This window comes from Periplaneta americana, chromosome 15 (genome assembly GCF_040183065.1).
Source record: "Periplaneta americana isolate PAMFEO1 chromosome 15, P.americana_PAMFEO1_priV1, whole genome shotgun sequence".
Lineage (NCBI taxonomy): Eukaryota > Metazoa > Arthropoda > Insecta > Blattodea > Blattidae > Periplaneta > Periplaneta americana.
In genome coordinates this window covers 8,692,082-8,719,432 of record NC_091131.1, presented here as the reverse complement: position 1 = coordinate 8,719,432, position 27,351 = coordinate 8,692,082, and the positions used below count along the sequence as shown (strand labels likewise).

The 27,351-nt window shown below is 36.3% G+C and overlaps 1 protein-coding gene and 1 long non-coding RNA gene across 7 annotated transcripts in view; both read left to right on the top strand.

Moving 5' to 3' along the window:
* Positions 1-27,351, top strand: part of LOC138714615 (uncharacterized) — a 183,315-nt gene that overhangs the window by 99,393 nt on the left and 56,571 nt on the right. The window lies entirely within an intron of this gene.
* LOC138714612 (putative fatty acyl-CoA reductase CG5065) overlaps positions 1-27,351 on the top strand; it is a 233,714-nt gene that overhangs the window by 158,294 nt on the left and 48,069 nt on the right. For 5 of the 6 annotated variants that reach the window (XR_011336046.1, XM_069846640.1, XM_069846637.1 and 2 more), the window contains exon 2: positions 21,396-22,287. Coding sequence is in view for 5 of the 6 variants with exons in the window: in XM_069846640.1 (XP_069702741.1) it covers positions 22,072-22,287 (216 nt within the window). In the remaining variant the exon portion in view is untranslated. Of the gene's footprint in view, positions 1-21,156; positions 21,304-21,395; positions 22,288-27,351 lie in introns of those variants that run through there. The other variant, XM_069846639.1, reaches the window with a different exon arrangement.

Sequence of the window (27,351 nt, the reverse complement as noted above, 5' to 3'; positions counted from 1 at the left end):
AGTCTGACCCAATATTTTGGGTTTGCCCTGCGACACAGAATAGCTCAAAATAAAATTTAAAATGAAAAATTATATAAACAGGTTTCAGACAAAAGTGATTAAGACATAAGAAAAAAATAGAACCAAGTGTAATTTAAATTGAATGTACGCCATAAAGATGCTGACGAAATATCGCTACAGAAAATGTTATTATGGTGGTGACGATGGCATCTTGAAGATCTCTCGTCAGCTTGTATTTTTCCCTCCACTTTACAAAGGCTTTCGGGATGGTGCCTCTCGCTCCGAAGAAAAGACCGGTAATAATGTTTTTCAAACCAATTATATCAAAGTATGAAAGAAAAAAATAAATAAATTCTGCAGTTACATTACTTGGTAACCAAAACATTGTTATGGTCTGTCTGACATCTTTAATATTTTTCCTGCATGTAATAAACACTTATTTCTGAAAAGTGGACTACTCTCAGACATGTAAAGTTGTTTATTTTAATGCAGTTAACTTTTTATTTGTCCTATATAAAATGTATTAAAATTTATATACTATTTTGTAACCAATTGTTTTTTATTTTCAAAGAAATGGGCATTATTGTAGTCTACAATTTGCATAAATGCAAGTTAAATCAGTGTACAAAACTTCAGAATTCTATCTTAAATGGTTGTGGAGTTATGAAATAATGTGTGAAAATTTTCAAATTTTCGAAAATTTAATTTAAAATAAAAACGGAATTCTAAAAAGTATTATTAGTAACCTTTTTTTATACTTTTATCTGGTATTTGAGTTCTAATAAGTTTTGTTGTGGTACTTTGTAATTTTTGTCCAATTGTGAGTATCCTACATATCCTTATAAAATATAATAAATACATAGTCTGCATTTTCTGACAATACTTGTGGTCGTTCACGTACATATACCCGTAAGGAACTCGGAGGTTCATTGCCGCCCTCACATAAGTCCGCCATTGGTCCCTATTCTGAGCAAGATTAATCCAGTCTCTATCATATCCCACCTCCCTCAAATCCATTTTAATATTATCCTTCCATCTACTTCTCGATCTCCCCAAAGGTCTTTTTCCCTCCGGCCTCCTAAGTAACACTCTATATGCATGCTACGCAAAATTGGAAAAATGTGCATTCTGTACCGCAAAACAGGGTGAATTCGATGTAGCAGTAATTATTAAACTGTGTTCCGCGGACCCCTGGTTGTCAGAGAGCTAGTAGGCAGGGTCGTAACTGAATTTCCGAACAAAATTTTGATTTGAATAATTTCAAGGGGAAAATTTTTTCGGGGCCGGGTATCTACCGTAGAGCGTTGGTGTTCTTAGCCAAAAGTCTCGGGATCGATACCCGGCCCCGGAACAATTTTTCCATTGAAATTATTCAAGTCTGCTTCACAGGGAGCTTTACCTGAAAGCTATATTTGCGTAATATATACGTTACTGTAGGTACGTTAACTGAAAACCACAATTTCAAGTCAGTTTGTGTGCTCTCGATGTGGGTTTCTGGCGTCTTGTCAACCAACTCGAGGTATGTGGATATAAAGGGAAAAATTGAGACGGTGTCGGGTGAAGTTCCCTTCTGTCGTATGATGGTTGATGCTCGACTGTACAATTCAATTCAATTTATTTGGGCATTAGACATACAGTTTTAGGCTTCGTCAGAATACATTGAAAAAACATATAAATACATTTTAAAAAAACACTAATAACAGAAACAGTAATATTTAAGTAATACAATGAAAACATTAAATAATTTGAAACTTTTATATTGAAGAAAACTAACTAAATTGCAATTAAACTTATTTATTAAAATACAATTTCATACAAATTTGTGTTGAAAAACTCAGCAACAGAATAAAAAGGATTATTTAATAACCAATTGTAGGGTACTTTACAAACATAGGGCAGGATTTTAGTGCCTTTTTTTTGCAAGAGAATCAGCTATTTCATTCCCGGGGATACCACAATGGGATGGTATCCACTGCAGGACCAATTTTTTGTTTTGATCATTAAGGTTCCAAATTATTTTTCTTCATTCGTGTGTATCAGGACAAGGTGGATGGTTAGAGTTGTTGGTGATGGCGGATATTGCAGCTTGGGAGTCACACAGAATTACAGCATTTGAAATATGTATCTGATTATTAAAATCATAAAATAATGTGTGATCGGTTCACCCCTTCTATTGAGGTGACATCGGCCACAATAAAAGTTAAAAACGATGGAGGATATTTACTTCGACAGACAGGCTGCTGAAAAATAGAAGATTATAAAATTAAATGGGTACTTTGCTAGGACGTAACTTTATGTGGTTGATACTTTGAGAACTGAAATGTTTGATCGGATTCACCCCGTGTTACGGTACTAACAGTGGCGGTTCCTCGGGGGAGGGAAGGGAGAAACGTCCTCCTCACATTTTTCTTCTTTTTAAAGTAAATACCAAATAAAATACGTGCCTTGAAATTCAAGGAAGATTCGATAATTTTTAAGTTCACAGCTATAAGAAAACCTCGGTTGATCGAGTTTTAAACGATGCGCGCTCATGTGCTGCTAGAAAACTGTGAGAAAGATGCGAGATTGTTTGTGTGGAGGAAAGCCAATCCATTCCTCCTTTACTGCAGTTAGCACACATAGACAACAGCGCACTAGCGGCCAGAGAAAGAAGCAGAGTTTTAAAGCAAGTAAATGAACGGAGAGGGAGGAGATCCTCCTCTGAATCAGCGCATGGGCGGGAAATAGAAACTGACTGGTCGTGCAGCAAGCTCGCTACCGGTGCCATCTAACGGTCTTGCATTCAACCATACTATAACACAACTAGGAGGAGGCACAATAAAACAGTTTTAACACAAAGCTATGAAAGACACCATATAAACTTTTTTTTAAAATTATAAATCAAAAATTTTATTCATTGCACTTTATATAGGCTACTATTCATGGTTTGAAACTTTCAAGGATATTTGAAAGTTAAAGTCGTGTTTATATAAAACAAATAGGAAGTAGTTCTACGTTAGTATCGCAGATCTTTTTGGCCCCTCAAATTCACTTCCGTTCATTGTGTACTAGACAGGGCAACAGCCAAGTTGTCAGTTTTGTACAAATATATTTGAAATTGAAAGTAAGTAGGTACTCCAAACTACATTATTTTTAACATAAAAATTGGGCACCGGCAACTTTGAACAATAATGGTAGTATGACTTTACAAGAACTGACATTCTTCAAAAGCATGTGATACTGAACTTGTAAAGTATACATATGGCAACACAGACTACGTGGGTGGGTGCAGTGTTCTCGCTTTCCTCAGATTATTTCCCATTCCAATTTCCGTGGTTCCGATTACGTGTTAGTTGCTATAGTCTCTTCCAACACGTGTGATGCTGTAGTGTGCTCGAAAAATGCTGCGAGGTGAAATTCCTTGTAATTGTTAATTTGTGCAATTATTCAACAATGAATGGAAGTGAAAACATATTTTATGGAAAATTTAGGAAACTCAGTTCACAAGAACAGATTATTGCTATACAGAAGGGAAGGCCAACACCAACACTACCTGGTCTTACATGTGTGCATGTTGGCTAATTTGTAGCATGCTTCATTCAAGAAGGTGTCATTTCGTCCTGTTATCTTCTTTCCTCCTCTTAAGAAATACGCAGGAGCCGCCACTGGGTACTAAACGTAAGGTCATTTCTGTATACTTCAATCTCTCTCTATGTGTATCTACCTTTCTCTCCATAAACGTTGCATAGTGTGTTCGAAGTAAGAGCTCTATCGAAGACATTGACGAAAGTATCGCCAAGCAAGACAAATGATGTCTGTGGAAAAGCTCACCTGCCGAAACTGAAAAAGAATGTGGTAGCTGCATTCCTACTCGTAATTTTTGGCACAGTGGGCAATGATTGTCTCGCGGAAAACTTGTTTTATGCCTGACCGTTCGCAGCGTTTTCCCTGGCTCGAAGGAAATGAAATGTGCATCAGTTTGCGTGACACAGTGAATCATTCTCGATGACTGAGCACGTTGGGAGTGAAGTGACACATTGTGAACCTGTCTGACCTTTACAAGACTCCATGAGGATTGGTGAACCGTGGAGACGGAGAAACGTTGCAGCCTAGCCGAGCTTTTACGGTTAATTAACAACAGAACGCCTGGGCGTGTAGCAGCTTCATCGTGTGCCTTCGGAGTGTTGACTGACTCGTGTCTGTATTTCCCTCTTGGATTTCTCATAATTAGTAACTTTAAAACAAGCCTAAGGTTGTGAATATTATTATTTTTATTGTATTTTATTTTTTGAGAAAAGACAACGAAATAAAATGCGATTTAGTAATTCCAAACCAAATGAAGAGTCCACTGCAAGAATGATGGCTGTCACTTTCTTGTCGAGAATGAACCAAGACCGTCAATGCATAGATTAAGACATATAGAATGTACGTAGAGAGTTATACGGCATTAATACTGATAGTCATTGTCCAGTATTGATCGGAAAATCTCAGTTAAGCTTTGAGCGCTAAGCATTTCAAACTTTCAATTGCTTCTCCTGCAAAATGTATTCCAAATGACATCCATCATTCTTGCAGTGGACTCTTCATATTTCAAAACCAAACAAGTATATTGAAATGATAGCCGTCCAAATTTTTGATTTAAAATATCGGCATCCCAATCAATTCAAATGAACAAAAAAGAAAATGTAAATTAATGTTAGAAAAATACATAATGGAATTTAAAAAATAATAATATTCTGCGACAAGATGTGGTAGCTATCAAAACGAAAATTTATTGAAAATAAATAATATACACTGAATATTATAAAGTAAAATTATACAAAATAAACTGCAAACATTTGTTAATAGATGTTTACGAAGAATTTAAAAAATTAGATTGCCAGATATGATCACAAACTCAGAACTATGGAAGATAACAAATCAGAAAGAAATCACAATAGAAATCGAAAGACGAAAGTGGAATTGGATAGGGCACACAATCAGGAAAGAAGATGGAGCAGTAGAAAGAATGGCTTTGGATTGGAATGCCCAGGGTAGTAGAACAAGAGGAAGGCCAAAAAATACATGGAAGAGAACAGTTTTGGAGGAAATTGCTAGGGAGGGGAAAACATGGAGCGAAGTGAAGAAGTTGGCTACCAATAGGGTCCAATGGAGGCAATTTGTGAATGCCGTATGCTCCTCATGAGGAGATACAGGAGTTCGATTGATTGATTGATTGAATATTATAAAGATGAATAGAGATGGTGATTGATGATGTCCAGTGATGATTTTAAAATGGTTGATGCAATTGTCTGAAGAGTCTTTTCAGGAACCTTTAATTTTCTGAGGATCTCCAATGTAAATTTGGGAATTGTTCTTCGCGCACCAAACATAAGTCCAATGACATTCCAATCTTGAATATTATATTTATGACTGAGATCATCACAGCATGGAAGGTAAATAGCGCGTTTCTCTTCATGTACCTGCTTTGGTTGATCTTCATTAATTTCGAATCTTAGTGTTAGGTCAAGAATGAGACCAGTTTTTTTTTATTTCGGTCAATTATGTCAGCACGCCGTGTATATCCTTCCCTAGAAAAATATTGAACTTCCTCATATACTTCGTATTCACCATGTTCCCTAAGTTCCGTAAGTTGTCAATAAATTATCGAAAAAGGTTTGTGGAAACTGACTTGTGTCACTTTTCCCAAGCACTGCAGATATTATCTTCAATAAAGAGAGATTGTAATCAAACTATGAATGTATCTCTCGCTTTTAATTAAGGTTGATGGAATTCATCTAAATAATAATGGTACATTTTCGCCACTGTCGCGATTGAAATACCCACAAATTCAATAAATCTAGCTACAAAAGCTGGCATGTTAGATTGCGTTGCTCACAGATATGTAGGAGAAGTTGCCGAACAAGCACGGCGCCAGAAAAAATTCTGCTGTGATTGTGACGGCTCTTCAAATTTTAATGATGTGGCACCCACGTTATGTGTACATAAATGGAGCTTTGCGGAGTATCTCTTAACTATGTCGCATTTTAACGAACACCATCCGGCATTCTCGAGAAGTGTAATGACACCAATTAATTGCACTAATGATTTTCATGTGGTTGATTGTCCTGTTTGGTAGAAATTTTAAGTGCAAACTGATTGTTAAGCTTTCTAAATGCAGCCGTCGGCGTCAACTTCAGGTTTTCTGGTAGCTATATGTACCACGAAGCGTTCTTTTTTTTTTTAATTTCTCCTAAAGCAATAATAGTCCTTAGTAAAACTTCCTTTGGAGATTATTTAAAACCGGGAGTGACATTTCATAGATTTATAGTACGTAAAGGAAAATCTTGTCCCTGGAGATATATAAATCCCACAAGGGTAGCTGCCCTTCAGTAAGGGTTGCCAAAAGACACAGCATACCGAACAAATAAAAATAAAAATAAACATTTGCGTTATCACTATTTTCGATTTTTATTTTCAAATGGAAGCTACCCTTGGGAAAGTACTTTTATTCAATAATTATTAGTAATCAAATAGAATAAGGAAATTTAGATGTACAGGTGATTACATAAAATCTGAACAGAATATTTCATTACGTCTATAGCAATAATTTTCAAAATATTTAAAGGAATTCCAAAAGACTTAAAACATTCAACTGAGAATTTTGGAATTGTTCCCCTTGCTCCGAACAATAGGCCAAATACTTCAATCTGTCCTTGTGTATGATAATAATCTCTAAAGTATTGAATTGTAGGGTCATAGGTGGTCTTTTTTTCTTCACGTACTGCTACAGGTTGTTCAACTGCAGTTTCAAAGCGCACGGTGGGATCGATGATAATTGCTCTGTCATTTCTTCTATCAATGGCAATGATGTCAACTCCATCTTTTGCAAGGCAGTGGACTTCTTGGTGAACCTCGTAGAAGGAAGGAAGACTTTTAGCAATAAGACTTTAATATGCCGCTCAACTTGTCTATCGGTGTCATTTCTTGTTAGCCACTGAATAGTAATTTTGTAAAATTCCTGTTAGAAGTTAGAAATATACTTAATGGTTTTTATAGTACCGGTACCTAGATTTTTACGATTCAATAGAATTTGTGTCTTCTGTGCTTTTAACCGGATTTGTCTTTTCCTTTGAAAAGTCTTAACAGTTTTGACAACCAGTAAATGTAGAAATTTAGGATCGTTATACAAACTTTCTAATCAAGCTTGTGAGAAAAAGAAAAGTGAGGTTATTATCCATAATTTGAATGTCTGAATAGCAGCTGAACATTTCTTTAGGATTTCATATATACACAAACTAATGGCGTGACCTTGACTGTTCGTCATTCACCCATATGAAGTCAGTTGTGTAGACAAATTCAGCGACAGAGTCGTTGTCCAAGGTGCGCCGTAGGAGGCTGGTCTACGCTACATCCGCGATGAGATGAGAAGATGATGGAGATTTGTTGGGATGCCACAGGGGAACCGGAGCTTCTGGAGAAAACCCTGTGTTACCTGGACCAGGGCTTGTCCAACACAAGTTATAAATCGAGGGTGTGCCGGGAATCGCACCTGGATCCTCAGAATTATAAGTCCAACGCTCTAGCCACTAGACTATTTCTGCTAGCCTAGGCTTTTCTTGACGATATTAGTTAAGGTTTCATAAAGGCATTACAGTATATTTATTGATTCTGGCTTGTAAAGTGTTACTGTGATTTGAACATTTTGCTTCATTGAGTGAGTCTTATCTTGGGAACGAGTGGAATAAAGAAGGCCTGGACAATTTTATTGTAGTCGGCCGGAACTCTACTAACAAGGAGAAGACACGCTCTGTATATCACCGAATTAAATAAGATTGTGTGAGATGAAAGTACAAGAAGTACTGTTTAAAGTCATACCTGGTGTGGGTGGCCAATGACCCCTCGTTTTGAAAATATTGGCTATTGTTTGTGACATACTTCCGTTAGGTGCTCAACAGGGAAGCAATAGACTGTGTAACAGCTTAGCTCATATGGTTGGGTGCTGAGTTGTTATCCAGGCAACCTGAGTTCGAATTGGTTCTATATTTTTTTTCTTTTAGTAATGATTAATATTGTGATCACAGTTATCTATTTACATACCTATATCATATTTCTCAATGTATTGAATGCTTCATCATGTTTTAAACAAATTACTAATTAACTAACATTGTATTGTAAAGGATAAACAATGAAATGCTGCTCACGTAGGAAGGTAAGATGTGTCACTGGTGTTCGTTCTATTTGTGTAGCAGCTATTCCATTTCATTTTGTACCCGATTCGTTATGATGTCATAAAAACACACAAACATGCATATTTCCTGCACCATGCACAGCAAATGAAAGAAGGTTGTCCACAGTCACACACATTTTTCCGCACTTCTGCTGCGAAACAGATATCCTTCACATTCACAAACACTTCGTTCGTTTATCAATTTTGATGCATACCACGCATATTTCAATATGGCTTTGAATATAGGAACTGGCAACTGAAAGTGAATTAAAATAATAATAGTAATTATGAGGATAATAATAATAATAATAATAATAATAATAATAATAATAATAATAATAATAATATCAAGCTTTAAAAAATGAGAAGGCATTAGGATTCGAACTCGGGTTGCCTGGATGACAACTCAGCATCCAACCACATGAGCTACGCCCTTACACAGGCTAATGCTTCCGCATTAGGCACATAACAGAAGTATGTCATAAACAATAGCCAATATTTCCAAAACGAGGGGTCATTGGCCACCCATACCAGGTATGGCTTTAAACAGTGTGTCTTGTACTTTCAAATTGGAGATTTATCCTTCGAAGGGGTGGAAAAATTCAAATATCTTGGAGCAACAGTAACAAATATAAATGACACTCGGGAGGAAATTAAACACAAAATAAATATGGTAAATGCGTGTTATTATTCGGTTGAGAAGCTTTTATCATCTAGTCTGCTGTCCAAAAATCTGAAAGTTAGAATTTATAAAACAGTTATATTACCGGTTGTTCTTTATGGTTGTGAAACTTGGACTCTCACCCTGAGAGAGGAACATAGGTTAAGGGTGTTTGAGAATAAGGTGCTTAGGAAAATATTTGGGGCTAAGCGGGATGAAGTTACAGGAGAATGGAGAAAGTTACACAACGCAGAACTGCACGCATTGTATTCTTCACCTGACATAATTAGGAACATTAAATCCAGACGTTTGCGATGGGCAGGGCATGTAGCACGTATGGGCGAATCCAGAAATGCATATAGAGTGTTAGTAGGGAGGCCGGAGGGAAAAAGACCTTTAGGGAGGCCGAGACGTAGATGGGAGGATAATATTAAAATGGATTTGAAGGAAGTGGGATATGATGATAGAGACTGGATTAATCTTGCTCAGGATAGGGACCGATGGCGGGCTTATGTGAGGGCTGCAGTGAACCTTCGGGTTCCTTAAAAGCCATTTGTAAGTAAGTAAGTCTTGTACTTTCATGTCACAAAATCTGATTTAATTCGGTGATATACAGAGCGTGTCCCCTCCTTGTTAGTGCATTTTAAATAAAATGTTGCACTTACTTTTCCGGTCATTAATTGAATTATCATCGCTGTTAAGACAGCCTTTATTAGGCACCAGTTGTCGTGTGAAGAAGTGTTATAAGTCGGGAACATGAAATTTAAAGTCAGTTATAAAACTACTAATAGGAATGTGTTAGTTAACAAACTGGATCTCGAAGATTTGGGACTTGTGGAAATGTGACGCAACCGGTTTTTCAGAGGCGGTAGATCTCCCCCTTCCCTCAATTTCTGTCTAACAGTAAGATATTAAGGAATTGGTTGAGAAACGAGGGACGCAACATTTGGCATTTAGCCTCCAATTAAGAACTGGCAACATTGTGGAAATTTACTGAAGCAGAGGAAATAAATGTGATTGCGTCACTCAACGGAGTCGAAGTGAATTTTTAACGCTCCCTGACTTGATGGGTGTGATTGAATTACGAACTAATTACTCTGCCGAAGGAAATTCTTCTGTAAATCGACGTTTGGCTTTCGGACTTAAGTTTCGCTAGAACACTTCTTTTGTATGAGAAATAAATTGATAATTGTCACGGGTAAGTGTGACAATCAACAGGCCGCACAAAATCAAGTGTTTTAAGCTCTCTTTTCTGACATAAAAATCAGTGTAAAATAAAATCACTTAACAAAGCTTAGGTTTTTTAAAATTGATTACACATTTATCTACATTTTGGCTACATATTTATTTCGGAATATGTATGGTAAGACTTTCCTGTGTTAAATTTCAACTTACCTAGTTTACATGTTACGACCTATTTATGGGTCATCTTCAGAACTGGCCGTTGTTGGTCTTGGCGCCACTTTTTCTGTTTCCTGTGAGGATGTGTTCCTGTGGTATAGTGTAGAGTCAAAGAGTGTGTGGTACGTTGAAATTTAACACAGGAAAGTCTTACCATACATATTCCGAATCGATACAGTGTTAAAGTTGTGTAATCAAGATGTACATATTTATGTAATTTCTCACTTTCATATTACATAAAATCCGGGCTCTAGAAGTAACAGCTCTGTAGAAATACCACACTGCTGGAAGGAAACCATTTAAACCTTAAACGATTTAATTACAGTCGAAAATAATATCTATACTTAACTATTTTTCATTTATTTTTATTTTGTATTTTTCATTTATATCTATATCTGTGTCTTTTATTTAGGTAGTATCTATTTGTTTTTTTTTTTTTTTTTTCATTTTTAATTTTTAATTTGTAATTACACTTGTATCTTGCATTGTATCTGTTTTATCTCTTTTTTCATGTTACATGCAATTCTATGTTTTTTTTTAACAAATATCTGTACTGTCTATTGTAATTGGGGCTTTGCCCTGTTATAGACATAAATAAATAAATAAATCACGAAATGTCGAGAAACGTCGCATTTGCTCTATTTTACTACTCTTGTAAAGCGTAATGTTAACGATCGAAATTCTGCGCTTGTCTTTATTTGGAATCACGACAGTAAAAAGTGTTTCGTATATGAACTTTTATAAATGAGTGTTAAAAAAAAGGAGAATATTGGCTAACAATTGAAAAGTAACCAGAATATGTATAAAATTAAGAAACTAATAACTAGAGCACAGAAGTTCAGGCATTTATTTTGGCTACAAATAGGCACTTAATATTCAGGAAATAGGCAGTAAAATAATAAGAATAGGCCTTTAAAATTACAAAAGTAGACAGTAAAATCATCGAAATAATAATTTATATATATATATATATATATATATATATAATTTGAACTGGTAATGTAAATTACGGGAAAACGGCTGAACGGATTTTAATAAATGACCCCTCATTTTGGAGCTTGGAACCCAAAGTTTTTCAGAAAAGTAGTAGTTTTCAGTGAAACGTCAATTTTCCTACATCATTTTCCTATTTTCCAAAATCCATCTTTCGTCAGCTTTGAGAACTAATTGCATTTCAGAATAAAACAAAACACACAATACAATAAACAATAGGCTATTTACACGGAGGCCATGACCTGCAGGATTGCTGACATATTTAGAGTTCAAATTCAATTCGTTATTAAAAACTTAAAGACTTGTTAAAAATAATTTAGGCCTACAGGTCTGATTCTGCGGTGTTTAATTTAGTGAATACAGCTGTGTATTGGATATTAAAATCTACAAAACTTGAGGTGGTTTGATAACATGATTACCATTAGAAATGAAATATTATTATAGTTAGTGCCATGATGTAAATATATATATATATATATATATATATATATATATATATAAACTACAAACTTACGTAAGATAATAATATTGTTATTAAAAGTCAAATATTTTTATAGTTATTAATCAAGTGGGGTTGGGTCTTTTTCATATACTTAATGGCGGTGTGGTGTAGATATTTATATGCGTCATTCTCTTCAGTATTGGCTCGAGAGAGCGCAAAAATTACAGTTCCTAAGGAAAGACCAAAAGGTATTACTTACTGATAAAATAAGAGGCCTACAAAATTTTGTAGTCTCCCGATCATTCCAGCGAGATGCTATGTCTATTGTTCGAAAGCATAGCAAACCTGACTTTTTTTAACTTTCACCTACAATCCACAATGACCTGAAATAGCTACTGCTTTACTCTCACATGAAAAACCCACTAATCGTCCTGACATTGTTACTTGCGTTTTCGCGTTGAAACTCAAAAACTAAGCTGGATAGGTTCAAGAAAAGTATTTGGCATTAAACACTATTCAGAAGGAGTATGTTTCAATATTATGGAAGCAAATAACTTTCAAAATGTTTAATATTCTTCATTGAAAATAAATCTGAAAAATTTTTTTATTTGATCGTCTTATGAACTTAGTTTGCAGCATTTGCTGCACAAGCCACTAGTTTAATATAATTATGTGTTATTAAATAAACCTGTGTACCATATTTCAGTACTTACTTACTTACAAATGGCTTTTAAGGAACCCGAAGGTTCATTGCCGCCCTCACATAAGCCCGCCAGCGGTCCCTATCCTGTGCAAGATTAATCCAGTCTCTATCATCATACCCCACCTCCCTCAAATCCATTTTAATATTATCCTCCCATCTACGTCTCGGCCTCCCTAAAGGTCTTTTTCCCTCCGGTCTCCCAACTAACACTATATTTCAGTACTTACTCTTGTTTTTCTTGGTTACATGCCACAACATGTTTTTTCAAGTTCTCAATTGTCATAGTCCCCAGTCAGGGAGAATGTTTTTCATCATTAAAAAATATCGTTATACTTTCACCGAAGGAATTGGAGCATACTTAAAACATGCTATTGTGGATGGATTCATATCGGTAACAACAGTGCAAACTAATGTGTCAATCCCGCTAATCACTTTCAATACGATTCGACCTGTCAGAGAATTTATTCTTTTTCCCTCTCTGCACCTCTTAGAGGACAGAAACCGACTGATCAGCTTAGGGCTGGTTTGTAGGCATGTCTCTACATTTATTTATTTATTTATTTATTTATTTATTTATTTATGTCTATAACAGGGCAAAGCCCCAATTACAATAGACAGTACAGATATTTGTTAAAAAAAAACATAGAATTGCATGTAACATGAAAAAAGAGATAAAACAGATACAATGCAAGATACAAGTGTAATTACAAATTAAAAATTGAAAAAAAAAAAAAAAAACAAATAGATACTACCTAAATAAAAGACACAGATATAGATATAAATGAAAAATACCAAATAAAAATAAATGAAAAATAGTTAAGTATAGATATCATAGCCAAAAATGTAAAATGAAGCTATAATTGGCAAATTACAGAGTAAATATAACACTATGTTAATAAATTCAATATACAGTATTATATAGTAGGCCTAATAGGCTTAATTTATTTATTTAAGAAATTCTCTACTACAGAACATGTGTTCCAATTAGTGGGGTATCTGGTTATATCTATAACTACCATGCAACTAGAAGTTAACATATCATGAAACTATTGCTGCATATAATTATATAGATACATATATTGTCCTTTGTAACATAAGATACACATTTAAATATTTAAGCATGATAAAATACGAATTAGCTCTAATAATTCTTAACAGTACTTAAATCATTGCATTATTAAATCATATGCATTGATGTAGAATGAAATTCTCAATAGAGATCCCCATTATACAAAATTGTTTAATTTTTCTAACAGGTGTTTCATAAAAAATATTTTTCATTTATATTTTATTGTACGAAATGTAAATATAAAAATCGGAGATTTATCCTTCGAAGAGGTGGAAAAATTCAAATATCTTGGAGCAACAGTAACAAATATAAATGACACTCGGGAGGAAATTAAACGCAGAATAAATATGGGAAATGCCTGTTATTATTCGGTTGAGAAACTCTTATCATCCAGTCTGCTGTCCAAAAATCTGAAAGTTAGAATTTATAAAACAGTTCTATTACCGGTTCTTCTGTATGGTTGTGAAACTTGGACTCTCACTCTGAGAGAGGAACATAGGTTAAGGGTGTTTGAGAATAAGGTGCTTAGGAAAATATTTGGGGCTAAGCGGGATGAAGTTACAGGAGAATGGAGAAAGTTACACAAAACAGAACTTCACGCATTGTATTCTTCACCTAACATAATTAGGAACTTAAAATCCAGACGTTTGAGATGGGCAGGGCATGTATCACGTATGGGCGAATCCAGAAATGCATATGGAGTGTTAGTTGGGAGACCGGAGGGAAAAAGACCTTTAGGGAGGCCGAGACGTAGATGGGAGGATAATATTAAAATGGATTTGAGGGAGGTGGGGTGTGATGATAGAGACTGGATTAATCTTGCACAGGATAGGGACCGATGGCGGGCTTATGTGAGGGCGGCAATGAACCTTCGGGTTCCTTAAAAGCCATTTGTAAGTAAGTATATTTTTAATATATTCGGAATTCGTACAGTTTCTTTTCCTTGCAACCATTATTTAATATATAGGCCTACATAACAGCAAAAAAATTCCAGTAAACGAAAAAAAAGCAAAATAAGGTATTAAATCTTAAAATAGACAAAGGAAGCTAAAATAGGCAACATAAAAACTGACCCGTCCCAAAATGTGCACAAACATTTTTCTCCACTAAACACTTTCATGCATCTACTCAAAAGAGGCATTTTGCCTAATTTCCGAGCTTTACTAATCACCGAAAAAAAAATAAGATTGCTTATAAGTCACATAAATTTACAATATGGTAACCATAATTGGAATTTATATACGAACACTCTTTCTGACTCAATGAAAAGGAGGTTAACATGACATCAAAATCCCGATTCTCTGTAAAAACCGATGGCTAATTTTTGTCGTGCTTTAGTAAGTTTTCACGAGCAGCGGTTGGCAGCTCTGATACCCCACTTGGACTCGTGATGGTTCCGAGCCAGGCGACGGTACGGCACTGCCGCCGATCTTCAGCTGCTAGCAGCGGAAATGAGCCGCAGTGACGTCACGCGGCGCTGATCTGGTGGGGTGAGTTCACTGCACCGCTGTCCGCCTTCTCGGCCAGCACGTAACATTGACCTGGATTGGAGTCACCAGGTTACGAGAGGAGGAGAGCGTACCGTTACGTCACGCGGAGGGACCCGGGGAAGCCTCGAATTTCATGTAGAATTCCACAGACGAATGAATGACCAAGTGGCTCAACGAAGGAACAGTCGCTTACTAAAGAAATCTCTCTGTCAGTTCCCATTTACTTTTGGAGAGCCGCATAGAAATTGTATTATTTAGGAACGGGCCAAAGGACACAAATATTACACTCAAATCCTTGAGGAAATATTATTTATATTTCAATTATGCAAATAAAGGCATGAGTATTATCAAAAACTTGCTTGATGCAAATCTACTTTCTTTAAATATCATGAAATCGAAGTTAATTCCTTATCCATTAAATATAACTGGTATTAAAGAATTGAATTCAAATTTCAAACTCAAAATTAAGATATATCATTTCTTCCGTTCATGCCTTACAAATTGTAATTGTCCATATATGCACGAACAACCATGCATCAATCATCTTAATTAAACATGAAACATGTAATTACTAAGTTTCATTAAGATATGTAGCTCTGATACAGTCCACACCTGTGGAGTAACGGTCAGCGCGTCTGGCAGCGAAACCAGGTGGCCCGGGTTCGAATCCCGGTCGGGGCAAGTTACCTGGTTGAGGTTTTTTCCGGGGTTTTCCTTCAACCCAATACGAGCAAATGCTGGGTAACTTTCGGTGCTGACCCCGGACTCGTTTTACCGGCATTATCACCTTCATATCAATCAGACGCTAAATAACCTAGATGTTGATAGAGCGTCGTAAAATAACCAAATAAAATAAAATGATGATATTAATAGTAATAATAATATATTATTAACAATAATGGTGTCTTGCTTATTTACCACATCTCATCTTTATGTTTGGGGAGGTGTTTTCTAAAAGGTTCAATAATTTGTGAAAGAGTATATTTTTCTTCTGGACCCCTCGCACATTATGTTAGCAGTTAGTAGATTAATATATGATCTAATATTAAAATGTATTTAGTCTGACAACATGAAATTCATTGCTTTGATTAAACAGTTTACGAATCACGAGACCTAACCTAAAAATGTATTTTGTTTGATCACGTGAAATGATTAGTATGAATTCCGAAAACGAATGCCACTTTGAAATGTGTGCTTTAGAATATTTACTCCATTATTGTAATAAAAGTGTAAACACGAAAGAAATTAATTAAAATGTAGAGTGGTATTTCTGTCGATTACTCAAGGGCATGTATCACAATATAACATAGCATGTATAACAATATGTTATATTAATTTACACTTAGCCTACCTGACTCTAATCTTGAAATTGTTATCACAACACAAAGCAACACATGCAATAACTATTATGTATTAATATTAATACTGATATTAATTAATTATTAGTGTGTACAAATTTCACTAACTTCCAGTAATGGACTCAGGAATCCAGAACAATTTGAATTTTCAGAATTTAAATTACTGACAACTTGTGTCACTGCTGCCAACATAACAGTTATAAAATCACTGCCAGTTGTAGTATTTATCAGTACTGAAATTAGAACGAAGTTGGCAAAAGAAAATTCAACCTGCAAACTAGAAAATCACCATAATCCACTAGCTTATGTAGTAATGGGGGGAAAATGGTTAGGTTTCACTCTTAGGGTATTAAGTAAGCTGACCCGGACTATACTGAAATCCTCACAGAAATGGACTAACAAGAAATTGTTCTCATTGGGCTCATGTTCGGTGCCCGTGGCACGATCCCACGAGAAACTTTAAATCAACTTAAACAATTTAAAATTTCTGATGCAACGATTCATGCCATAGGATCTCATGTGTTAAAATCATCCTTAGCTATAATTAGTAATCATTTGTACCCAACAAACTTTTATTGTAAATGATTTCCTATGTTTTCTTATCATTTATCTTAATGTTTTTTTTTTCTTTCCAAGTGTCACAAAATTGTTTTTTAATTATTATTCTTTATGAATTGATTAGTAGGCCGATCTATCGAACCCTTATTTAGGGCGGCTTTTGTTTATACAAATTATCTTCAACTTGAAAGCTGACAAGATTCAATTGTTGTTTATATTTCAAATCGATTCTGCGACCCTTAATTAAGGAAAAGATCGATGTTTAAAAAACACCTAATTGTCGAAAGAAAAAAACATTTTACCGTCTCCTTTCTTCGAGACGTCTGAAAATGTCATGACATCGTAATACGTACATTTTTGAAGCCACAGCCAACTTAAACTTGGGTTCTAGTTGGCCGTGATATAGGGTGCTTGTATTGTTAACTGCATTCGATTGTTCACATTTATCCTTGTATCCAGGACGAAAGACATGGTTGAAGTAGTGTTCACTGGAAGAAGCGCTTTTCTCGATGAGAAATTACATTCGTATTCACAATAATTATTCTTGCAACAAAGTTCCGTGAAAAGTTTGCTCATCCCTGTGATAGAAAGAGGAATTCAAGTTAACTTATTTTTAAATCTAAATTGGCAACAAGCAGGAAGAAGACATATTGAGCCTCGAAGATAAAAGCTTGAACTTGTGGGGACTGTGTTGATTATTTTGCTAGGATCAGGACATTATCGTTAAAGAATGCTCGGTCTTTCAAGTGTCATAATTCTTAATTAAAAGAAGTCTTTGTGATTGATCGATTGGTTCACAGTTTAACAGTAATCATGAAAGGTGTTGGCTTTGTTGATCGTTTAAAATAGGTATAGATTGATTATAAAATAAAAAAATGAATACTGGCTGAATATTGATGTGTATTACTTATTATATGCTTTGATTAACAAGTCTGATTTTGAGGATCATAATTTTAAAATGTTGATTATGTCTTGGGAATTTCAGTAGTTATCTTGTCCTGGTAGAAATTCAGGGTTTGTTTTGTTTTAATATTTTGCAGTAACTGCTGTATTAATGCTTTAGTCATTCCCGATTAGCATTGGCGCTAATTCCACAGTTATCGAAAAATCGAAAGAGGAAAATTGGAAGGACAAATTTAAAAGGTACGCAAGGGGTTGGGGGCTGTACGAAACTAAATATGTGAGCTCCAAGCCTGTTGGCCACTAGTCTCACTCCGGGTTACGCTGCTCCACTGAAGGAGCTCTAGAAAATTTTGGGGGGGAAAAAACCGAAAATGGACGTAACCTCTTAGGTACCACATACGCGAGGCGATTCCACAGTTAGTTCGTTCTGTGCTAGTTATGGTGTTCACAGTAGAGCCATCGATGTAGCTCAGTCGGCAGACTCGCTGGCCTGCTGATCCGGAGCTGCGCTCGGGCATGAGTTGGATCCTCCATTGGTCTCATTGAATGGTTTCTTCCGAGGTCTTCCCCAGCCGTGGGACTGAATCCGGACGGTCTATGGCGAGTCCTCAGCCTCACTTCATTTCATCCACTTTGGTCTGATTACCTGGTTGGGTTTTTACCGAGGTTTTCCCCAACCATAAGGCAAATGCCGGGTAATCTTTTGGCGAAGCCTCGGGCCTCACACCATCTCACTACAGCTCCCCAAAATATTGTAAAAAATTGTAGAAAATTACAAAATTGTAAAACTGTAAAAATTGTAAAATATTGTAAAAATTTGTAAAAATTGTAATTGTAATATTGTAAAATTTTGACTTGTTCCACATCTTAAAGCTTCATTGCTCATGTAAGATCTATGGAATATAATAAATGAAATGGGAAAAAAAAACAGTGAATAATGAAATCTCAGCAACAGAGTGAAGAACAATTTTCGCAAAATAAAAATTCTGTTTTAGACGCGTTAAATTTAGAACCTATATCTGATATATGCTTTTGTTTCTTTGAACAGTTCACACATAACCTCTCAGTAAATGGTCATCTTTCCACAGACATACTACCTTTACTTTATGTTCTCTGAATGGATGATTGTGATATTATTGCTAGACATAGTCCGATATGGCAGTGCTAGGGTGTCAGCTTATTCCATGAGCTCAGTTTCGATCCCCGGCGTTCACTGGAGTGATACTTCCGATGGACAAGATCGAAAAATGAGGGTTTCTCCGGGTTCTCCCTCTTTTAATACTACAAATTCCATCCTAGAAGAGTGTCCATATAATGAGAATAAGACTAGGCTGGCTTAAATTAGTTAAAAGGAGAAATATATATTCATTTCTTCTCTTTGAAGTCGTGAACTCCTCTATTCCTTCGTGCCTGTCGTCTCGCTTCATTTGTCTTTCTTCCCATCATAATCTGAACACACGTTGAAGCGAAAGAGCAGAAAGTGCGCCTTTTTTTTTTTCTTGTTTCTTATGATACCATCTATTATTTTCTGCCAACAATTACAATTACATATCCCCTGAAATTCTTTGAGCCGTTCTTTCTAATGGCACCGGTATGAATTTCGCATAGTTACAAAATTATAGCAGTTTATAATTACGGAATGTTTCTATGTACACACTGTATATTACTTATTAATTTTTGTTCTCTTTTCATCTCAAATAAAAACTTTTGCATCAACCCAATACTTTTTCTTTTAGATCCTAGAGTAATTTTCAGATTTTAAGCATATAAACTTACTTACTTACTGGCTTTTAAGGAACCCGGAGGTTCATTGCCGCCCTCACATAAGCCCGCCATTGATCCCTATCCTGAGCAAGATTAATCCAATCTCTATCATCATATCCTACCTCCCTCAAATCCATTTTAATATTATCTTCCCATCTACGTTTCGGCCTCCCCAAAGGTCTTTTTCCCTCCGGCCTCCCAACTAACACTCTATATGCATTTCTGGATTCGCCCATACGTGCTACATGCCCTGCCCATCTCAAGCGTCTGGATTTTATGTTCCTAATTATGTCAGGTGAAGTATACAATGCGTGCAGCTCTGCGTTGTGTAACTTTCTCCGTCCTCCTATAACTTCATCCTTCTTAGCCCCAAATATTTTCCTAAGAACCTTATTCTCAAAGACCCTTAATCTCTGAATAATTTCGAGGGAAAAATTGTTTCGGGGCCGGGCATCGATCCCGGGACCTCTGGTTGAACGTACCAGCGCTCTGCCAACTGAGCTACCCGGGAACTCCACCCGACACCGTCTCAACCTTTCCCGGCCCCGGAACAATTTTTCCCTCGAAATTATTCAAATCTGCTTTACAGGAAGCTTTACCTGAAAGACTAGATTTGCATAATATATACGTCACTGTGTACGTTAACAGAAAACCACAATTCCAAGTCACACAGAGTTTGTGTGCACTCGATGTGGGTCTCTGGCGTTTCGTCAGCCCACGCGAGTTGTGTGGATATAAAAGGGAAAAGTTGAGACGGTGTCGGGTGGAGTTCCCGGGTAGCTCAGTTGGCAGAGCGCTGGTACGTTCAACTAGAGGTCCCGGGATCGATACCCGGCCCCGGAACAATTTTTCCCTCGAAATTATTCAAATCTGCTTTACAGGAAGCTTTACGTGAAAGACTATATTTGCACCCTTAATCTCTGTTCCTCTCTCAAAGTGAGAGTCCAAGTTTCACAACCATACAGAACAACCGGTAATATAACTGTTTTATAAATTCTGACTTTCAGATTTTTTGACAGCAGACTAGATGACAAAAGCTTCTCAACCGAATAATAACAGGCATTTCCCATATTTATTCTGCGTTTAATTTCCTCCCGAGTATCATTTATATTTGTTACTGTTGCTCCCAGGTATTTTAATTTTTCCACCTCTTCGAAGGATAAATGTCCAATTTTCATAGTTCCATTTCGTACAATATTCTGGTCACGAGACATAATCATATACTTAGTCTTTTCGGGATTTACTTCCAACCCTATCGCTTTACTTGCTTCAATTAAGCATATAAAACGTCATCAAAATAAGACAAGGGTATAGAAGAATGGCATTTGTAAAACATATAATACATTTTTAAGGATGGAACCCTTTTAATGTAGATTGTTACAGTGTATTAAGATTAATTAATCACTCGCACTTGGTAGGCCTTGACTTTTATGTGTCACTAAGACATCTTTAGCATGCTCGAGGTGTAAGAGAAAAGAGGAAGCTAGTACGACCGCAGAGACGAAGCTCAAGACAGTTGAATGAAAGTGGGGTATTGGAAGGGGAAATGTTTCCACCTGGAGAGCTAGCTCAGAGTCATCCGAATCACTGGTGACCTAGAAGCTTCGTACAGTGGCAGTGGCATTAAAGGAGCAGATGACGGGCATAAAGAGAGAAATGCAACGTGACCGGACTCCAGCGCAGGTCTTCTGCAGTAGACAGATTAAGCTCGTGTCATTCTCTAGTTTTTGTTTGTAATTCATCTGTTATCGTGTTGAATGGTACTTGATGCGTGTACGTATTTATTGGAAGCTTTAACAACCAGTGAAGAAAGTTAATTGTTTATATTTCGTCGTTAATTTATTATCTGTTTTTTATCGTTTCAGGTGTGGTTGCAGTGAACAGTGGTGACAAGAACATGGCAAAATGAAATATAAGTGAAACGATATCCTCCAGACATTCTTGAAGAAGTATTACACCAGTGCTCTTGTTACATTACGGTTAATATTTATTTTAAAGGAGTTTGCAGTAATATAGAAAATAATAAGAAAAACGAAGTATTTAAACACTTATTTATTACATATAAATTGTATTTTTTTAAGTTAATTTCTCTCTGATGTGATTTGAATAAGCGCACAATATAAAGTTTAATTTAAGCATTTTTAAAATACATTTGGTGCTGTTTATAAGGAACATACTCGCTTCCACTCGGAAGTGTAGAGAGATAAATTAAACAACGAACATTATTCATGTTGAATTAGTATTTTGCGAGAGGATAAAGGAGTCTTATTAGCAAACTTTGTGCTCTACGAATTCAGATTCTTTGAAGGTGTTTCATCGGTGCGATCAGACTGGATTGTGACGGAAGTATCCTAGTGTGTTCTGAGTGAATCTTCAGCATTTAGTCTTGAGTGCGCGTGTGTGTAGCCCCAAGAGCAAGAAGTATTCTCATGGTACTGAGTGCCCAACTGGCAAAATTGTCCTACATGTTGTGATCCACGAAGCTCCCTGCGTGAGGCTCAGTCGTTTCAACCGCAAGCACGTGTGTAATCCTGCATAACCATGACTACTCTACTGGGATCGGGTGACTATGTGTCTGTGAGCCAGTTCTTCCACGACCGGTCGGTTTTTGTGACGGGTGGCACTGGATTCATGGGCAAAGTCCTGGTGGAGAAGCTGCTGAGGTCGTGTCCTGGAATCAAGAACATCTATCTGCTGATGAGGCCGAAGCGGGGCCAGGATGTGGCTGCCAGGCTCACCGAGTTGCTGAATGCACCCGTAAGTAACCCCTGTTTCATTGATATTATTAAAACTGATAGAACATAGACACTAGTAACTGACATCTTAAGACAGGCATGTCAAAACCCTGCACATTGTGCATCTGTCTCTGTGCGATGTGCACTCTCTATTCCCCTACCTGGAAGGAGTGAATCGCCTTGGAGGGGAACGCGACAGGGCTATACAGACCTGCAACAGCATATCAGCTTTCGTTTCAGTAACTCAGTTTCAGTACGGGTACTGATTTGCCTGTCTGTGAATGAGTTGTGATAAATAAAGTGAGGAGTTCACAGACAACGAAGAAGGGAAATTATGATTCATATAACATAATTGTTATAATGTTTTCCTCAGCCAACAATAATTATTTTAAAATGAAAGGTTTTGATCACCCCCTGTCGAGGTAATAGTGTTGTGACAGTTTAGATCAGATTAGTGAAGTTAATCAGTACTCTCACGGCAAAACAAACTTGACATTGGCGTTGTTTTAGAGTCTGTACTTACAGCCATCAAAGATTAGATGACTTACGACTTTCATTTCATAATCTGGTAAGTGATGAGAATATTGTGAGGAATACATTAAGGCTCTTGAGGTTGTAAGGAGCGAAGAAAGCAACTATTTGCAAGGGGGAAAAATTGTCTGGAAAAATATATAATGGCAAATTTTCTGTCTCATGTCACTATATTATGCTAATATACTTACATTAATAAATCTTTAAACCTGACATAAATAGAATATCGTCGCTTCACAGCTTGTGAACTGCACTTTTAATTTCTTTCAGTAACGCTTCCAACTTGTCGATACTTGCTCTCAACGTTTTCTAAATAAATTATGTGTGAATTTAAATTCTAAGCTTAATTTATATAATTTATTAATATTAATGTTTATTTATATTGACATACAGCAAGGAAATTATTTCAGTGTAAAAACTTCACAATGTCCTACTGCATGTAATAAATTGGGAGTATATTTTCTTTAACATTTGTGTACCAATGGTCCCAATAAATAATAATGCTTGACGAACAATGAAAGAATAGGGTCTATTATTTAAAATAATTAGTACCTGCTACGTAAAATGAAATACTCTGTTCGTTTTTTGTTGTTTCGAAATTACTGCAATATTCTTTTTCTTCAAATACTATACAAAAATCATTTTAATAAATTATGCTTTACAAACCACTACTTTGTCAAGTATAACTGAGTAAGCTTAAATTTTTGTCTTGCAATTGTCAAATAAACACTGATAATAACCGTGTTTTTTTTTCCTTCTGCTAAGTGTATTTATAATGTCCAAATGCCTATTTAATCCAACCCTAGAAGCGCAGAATAGATTATTGTACACCCCTCCAGCTAAGAACTGGTAAGAGCAACCCTTGAATGATGCAGTCCGCACAGACCGGCGATCCGCGCACATAACTGCACATTCAGAGTCTAATTTCTGACATGCCTGCCTTAAGAGAAGATGGTTGTTGTACAGGGTGAGTCAAAAGTCTGGAACCATAGGTGAATTTTTATTACTGTACTGCCAGTATTGGGAATTAAAAACAAACACTGAAAATACCTTAGTTTTGTAGTGTGGAGTAGTAGAAACTCGATGTGATCACTGGGAGAGTTGTGGTCCCACCCAACCCGCCCTAAATAGGTTCCTTACTTATATAGGAAAATCGTCATACCGGTACTTGAAGGAAGAAGGCTGCCGTCCTTGTTCCGTATTTGAGGTGGAGTGGGAGAATGATTGCAGTGTCGCCAACTGTGGTAACCATTCATATTATCTTACACACCTAACCTAACCTAACCTAACGTGCTACACACCTATTGTAACATTCCTAACGTTTAGCACACCTGTTGTAACATTCCTCACAGTTTCATTTCGTTTGACGATATTGGCATCCCTGCTACGCCTATAGGCTGGAACTCAAGAGTCACCTAGTGGAAGTGAAGTGAAACTGCGATTGTTAATTACGTTTCCAAAGTTGTTTCTGTGTTATCTGCAAGAATTATTGTGTCATTGTAGTGATAATTGCATTTATATTGTACAATAAAAATTGAAATGTGTCGTGGCTGAGATAAAAGTGTTCTAAATTGATTTCCAGCTCCACAATCCCAGTGATAAACGTGTGAATATTCGTTAGGAGTCCGTTGGAAGTGGCAGTAGAGTAATAAAAATTGACCGAACCATATAAATGTCTTCCATATGCTTAATTTTCGATTACTATAGGTGTTACCAGTATTTGTGAGGCCAAATGCTCTAACAGTGACATTCGATTCTAGCCCTCAGCTGTCTCAAAAGCCACCGCTTTGGATGCAACTTCAAAATTTTAAATGAAGAGGAGGTCATGTAGGTACTCAAAATCATGTGAAATTTTCTGAAAAAAAAAATGGTACAATCTATTTTGAGATATCTCTAAACGTTCTCAAGTTATCTAAAGATAACCGTCATAATGACACAAACGTTAGTTACTGCATCTACAGATATTTTGTAACATGGTACAGTACTAAGGAGGCTTTGGAAAATATATTTTTATGCAATTGTGGTAATTAACTTTTCCTGGTTTACTGTGTGGTTAACCTGTGACAGTTTCAATGCATTGTTGTAATTATTTGAAGGTTTCTTACAACAAATTTCTTGATTTTCGTGATGGCATTATCGAAAGAGGAAAGAATTGATATTCTTCATTCTAGTGGGTTAAGCCACAGAAATGTTGCAGCAGACTGGACGAGCAGTTCCCTGGACATTGGATTGGTCGGCATGGACCAGTAGAATGGCCGGCCAGGTCTCCAGATTTAGCACCCCTTGATTTTTGGAGGAGGGGGGTTTACGTAAATAGCTTGGTATATGAAGAGAAAATTGAGAATGTGGAACATTTAAAGAACCGTATCATTGAAGCCTGTGCTAAAGTCACCCCGGAAATGCTACAGAATGTTCTCTCCGAGTGGAAAATCCGTCTACAAATGTGTATCGTCGAAAATAGACAACATATCGAGCACATCTTGTAGAATTTTCTTTTTGTGTCATTGTGACAGTTATTTAATGAACTGAAAACGATTAGAGATATCTCAAAGGACTGCCTCCGTGGTCTGTTGGTCAGCATGCTGGCTTCCAGATCAGGAGGTCCCGGATTCGATTCCCGGGCTCGGCGCTCGGTGAATTTTTCTTGAAGAAGAATTCCCTGGGTGTCTAGACTCTGGAAATTTGTATGAATGTGAGTGTGATTGTGAGTGTGCCGGGTTAATATTAATTAACCAATCATCACAAATATAAAAATACATCAGGACTGTCGCTGGGCAGTAACCTGAACACACGTTTCAGCGTCACATTGTTGACAAGTAACTCCATCTGTTAGCACAACCATAAAGCATCTAGTAGATGCTATAGAGTTACCAACAACGAAAAAAATATATATATCTCAAAACAGATTGCAGCATTGTTAATGCATTAAAACTGTCACAGGCTAACTAAACAGTAAAGCAGAAAAAGTTAATTACCAGAAAAATACCTTTTCCAAAGCCTCCTTAGTACTGTACCATATTACAAAACATTATGACAGTTATCTTTAAATAACTTGAAAACAGATTACACCATTTTTTTCTGAAAATTTCACATGATTTTGAGTACCTACATGACCTCCTTTCCATTTATAATTACAAATTCTTAGACCTACACTTTCATCCAATCGAATTAATTTTTATTAGTGAGAAGAATTGTAATTCTGCTAACATGAATTGTTACAAAAAAAAAGTAAATGTGTTTATTTATTTGTTTATTTGCTCTCATCGTGCTGTGGTATCTTCAGTGCTTTCTCGTTCCTACTCATGTGGCTAAGTTTGACACACTCTGGAAGAAGCCAACGTCAATGTAGGCCAAACAGTGTAGGCGTACCAACATTCTAGCACTAAAAGCCCTTGAAAGTTTGATCACATAAATATGACATTAATTTCACACGTTAGTTAATAAAGAATTTAAGTCAAATGTTAGCTGTTGTATTATTATTAATATAAATGACCCTGTTGTTTCATTTATTAATTCTTAAGCTTTATTAAAACATCTAATTGTTTGGTAGCAGAAAAAGCTATATGAATATTGGCGAAATTGTTCAAATACTGTAAGATCATGCTATTAAAAATTTGGATTGTGGCTTTGTTATCAATTGCTGTGCGTCCCGCGCCGTGGCGTCGTGGTCTAAGCTGGGCCGGATTTAGGTACAGTGCCGCCCTAGGCAGTGCTAAAATTTGCCGCCCCCAACTCACACAAACAGTTTATGAGCAGCTATTATACAGGTCATTTTTAGTTTAAATTAGTTTTAAATGAAATGTTACAATTCAGAAAACAATAAATTACTGGAATCAAAATGCATGCATCTTACTTGTGAATTATAAAGATTTCCTTCGCACTTTCTTCGCAGAGAAAGCATTTATGATGTCATCAAAGTCGGTCTGACGAAGCATATCAAACTCAATGCAAAGAAATATATTCAAACTTATTCATTGTTGAAACAAGATTGATTTGTGAAAGGCAAGCTTTGGTTTATTTTTAAGTATAGGTTTTGTTGATGGTATAATTATTATTAGAGTATTTCTTACTTCGATGGGAAGTATAAAGTAAATTGAAAAATAAACTCCAACTCTTTGCAGAATAAATCTTTCATATCGAATTATATAGTAGACGTGCTGGAATGTGATTAAAATAGTAATGTTGACGATATATTATATAGGAAATATAACAGAGTAGACACCAGGGTGGCTCACTCGGTTAAGGCGCTTGCCTGCCGGTCTGAAGTTGCGCTCGGGCGCGGGTTCGATCCCCGCTTGGGCTGATTACGTGGTTGGGCTTTTTTCCGAGGTTTTTCCAACCGTAAGGTGGATGCCAGGTAATCTATGGCGAATCCTCGGCCTCATCTCGCCAAATACCATCTCACTATCACCAATCTCATCGACGCTAAATAACCTCGTAGTTGATGCAGCGTCGTTAAATAACCAGCTAATATATATATAACAGAGTTCTGATTGCTATTCATAGCGATAATATAATAAACACACATCCAATTTAATTCTCAACAATGGATTCT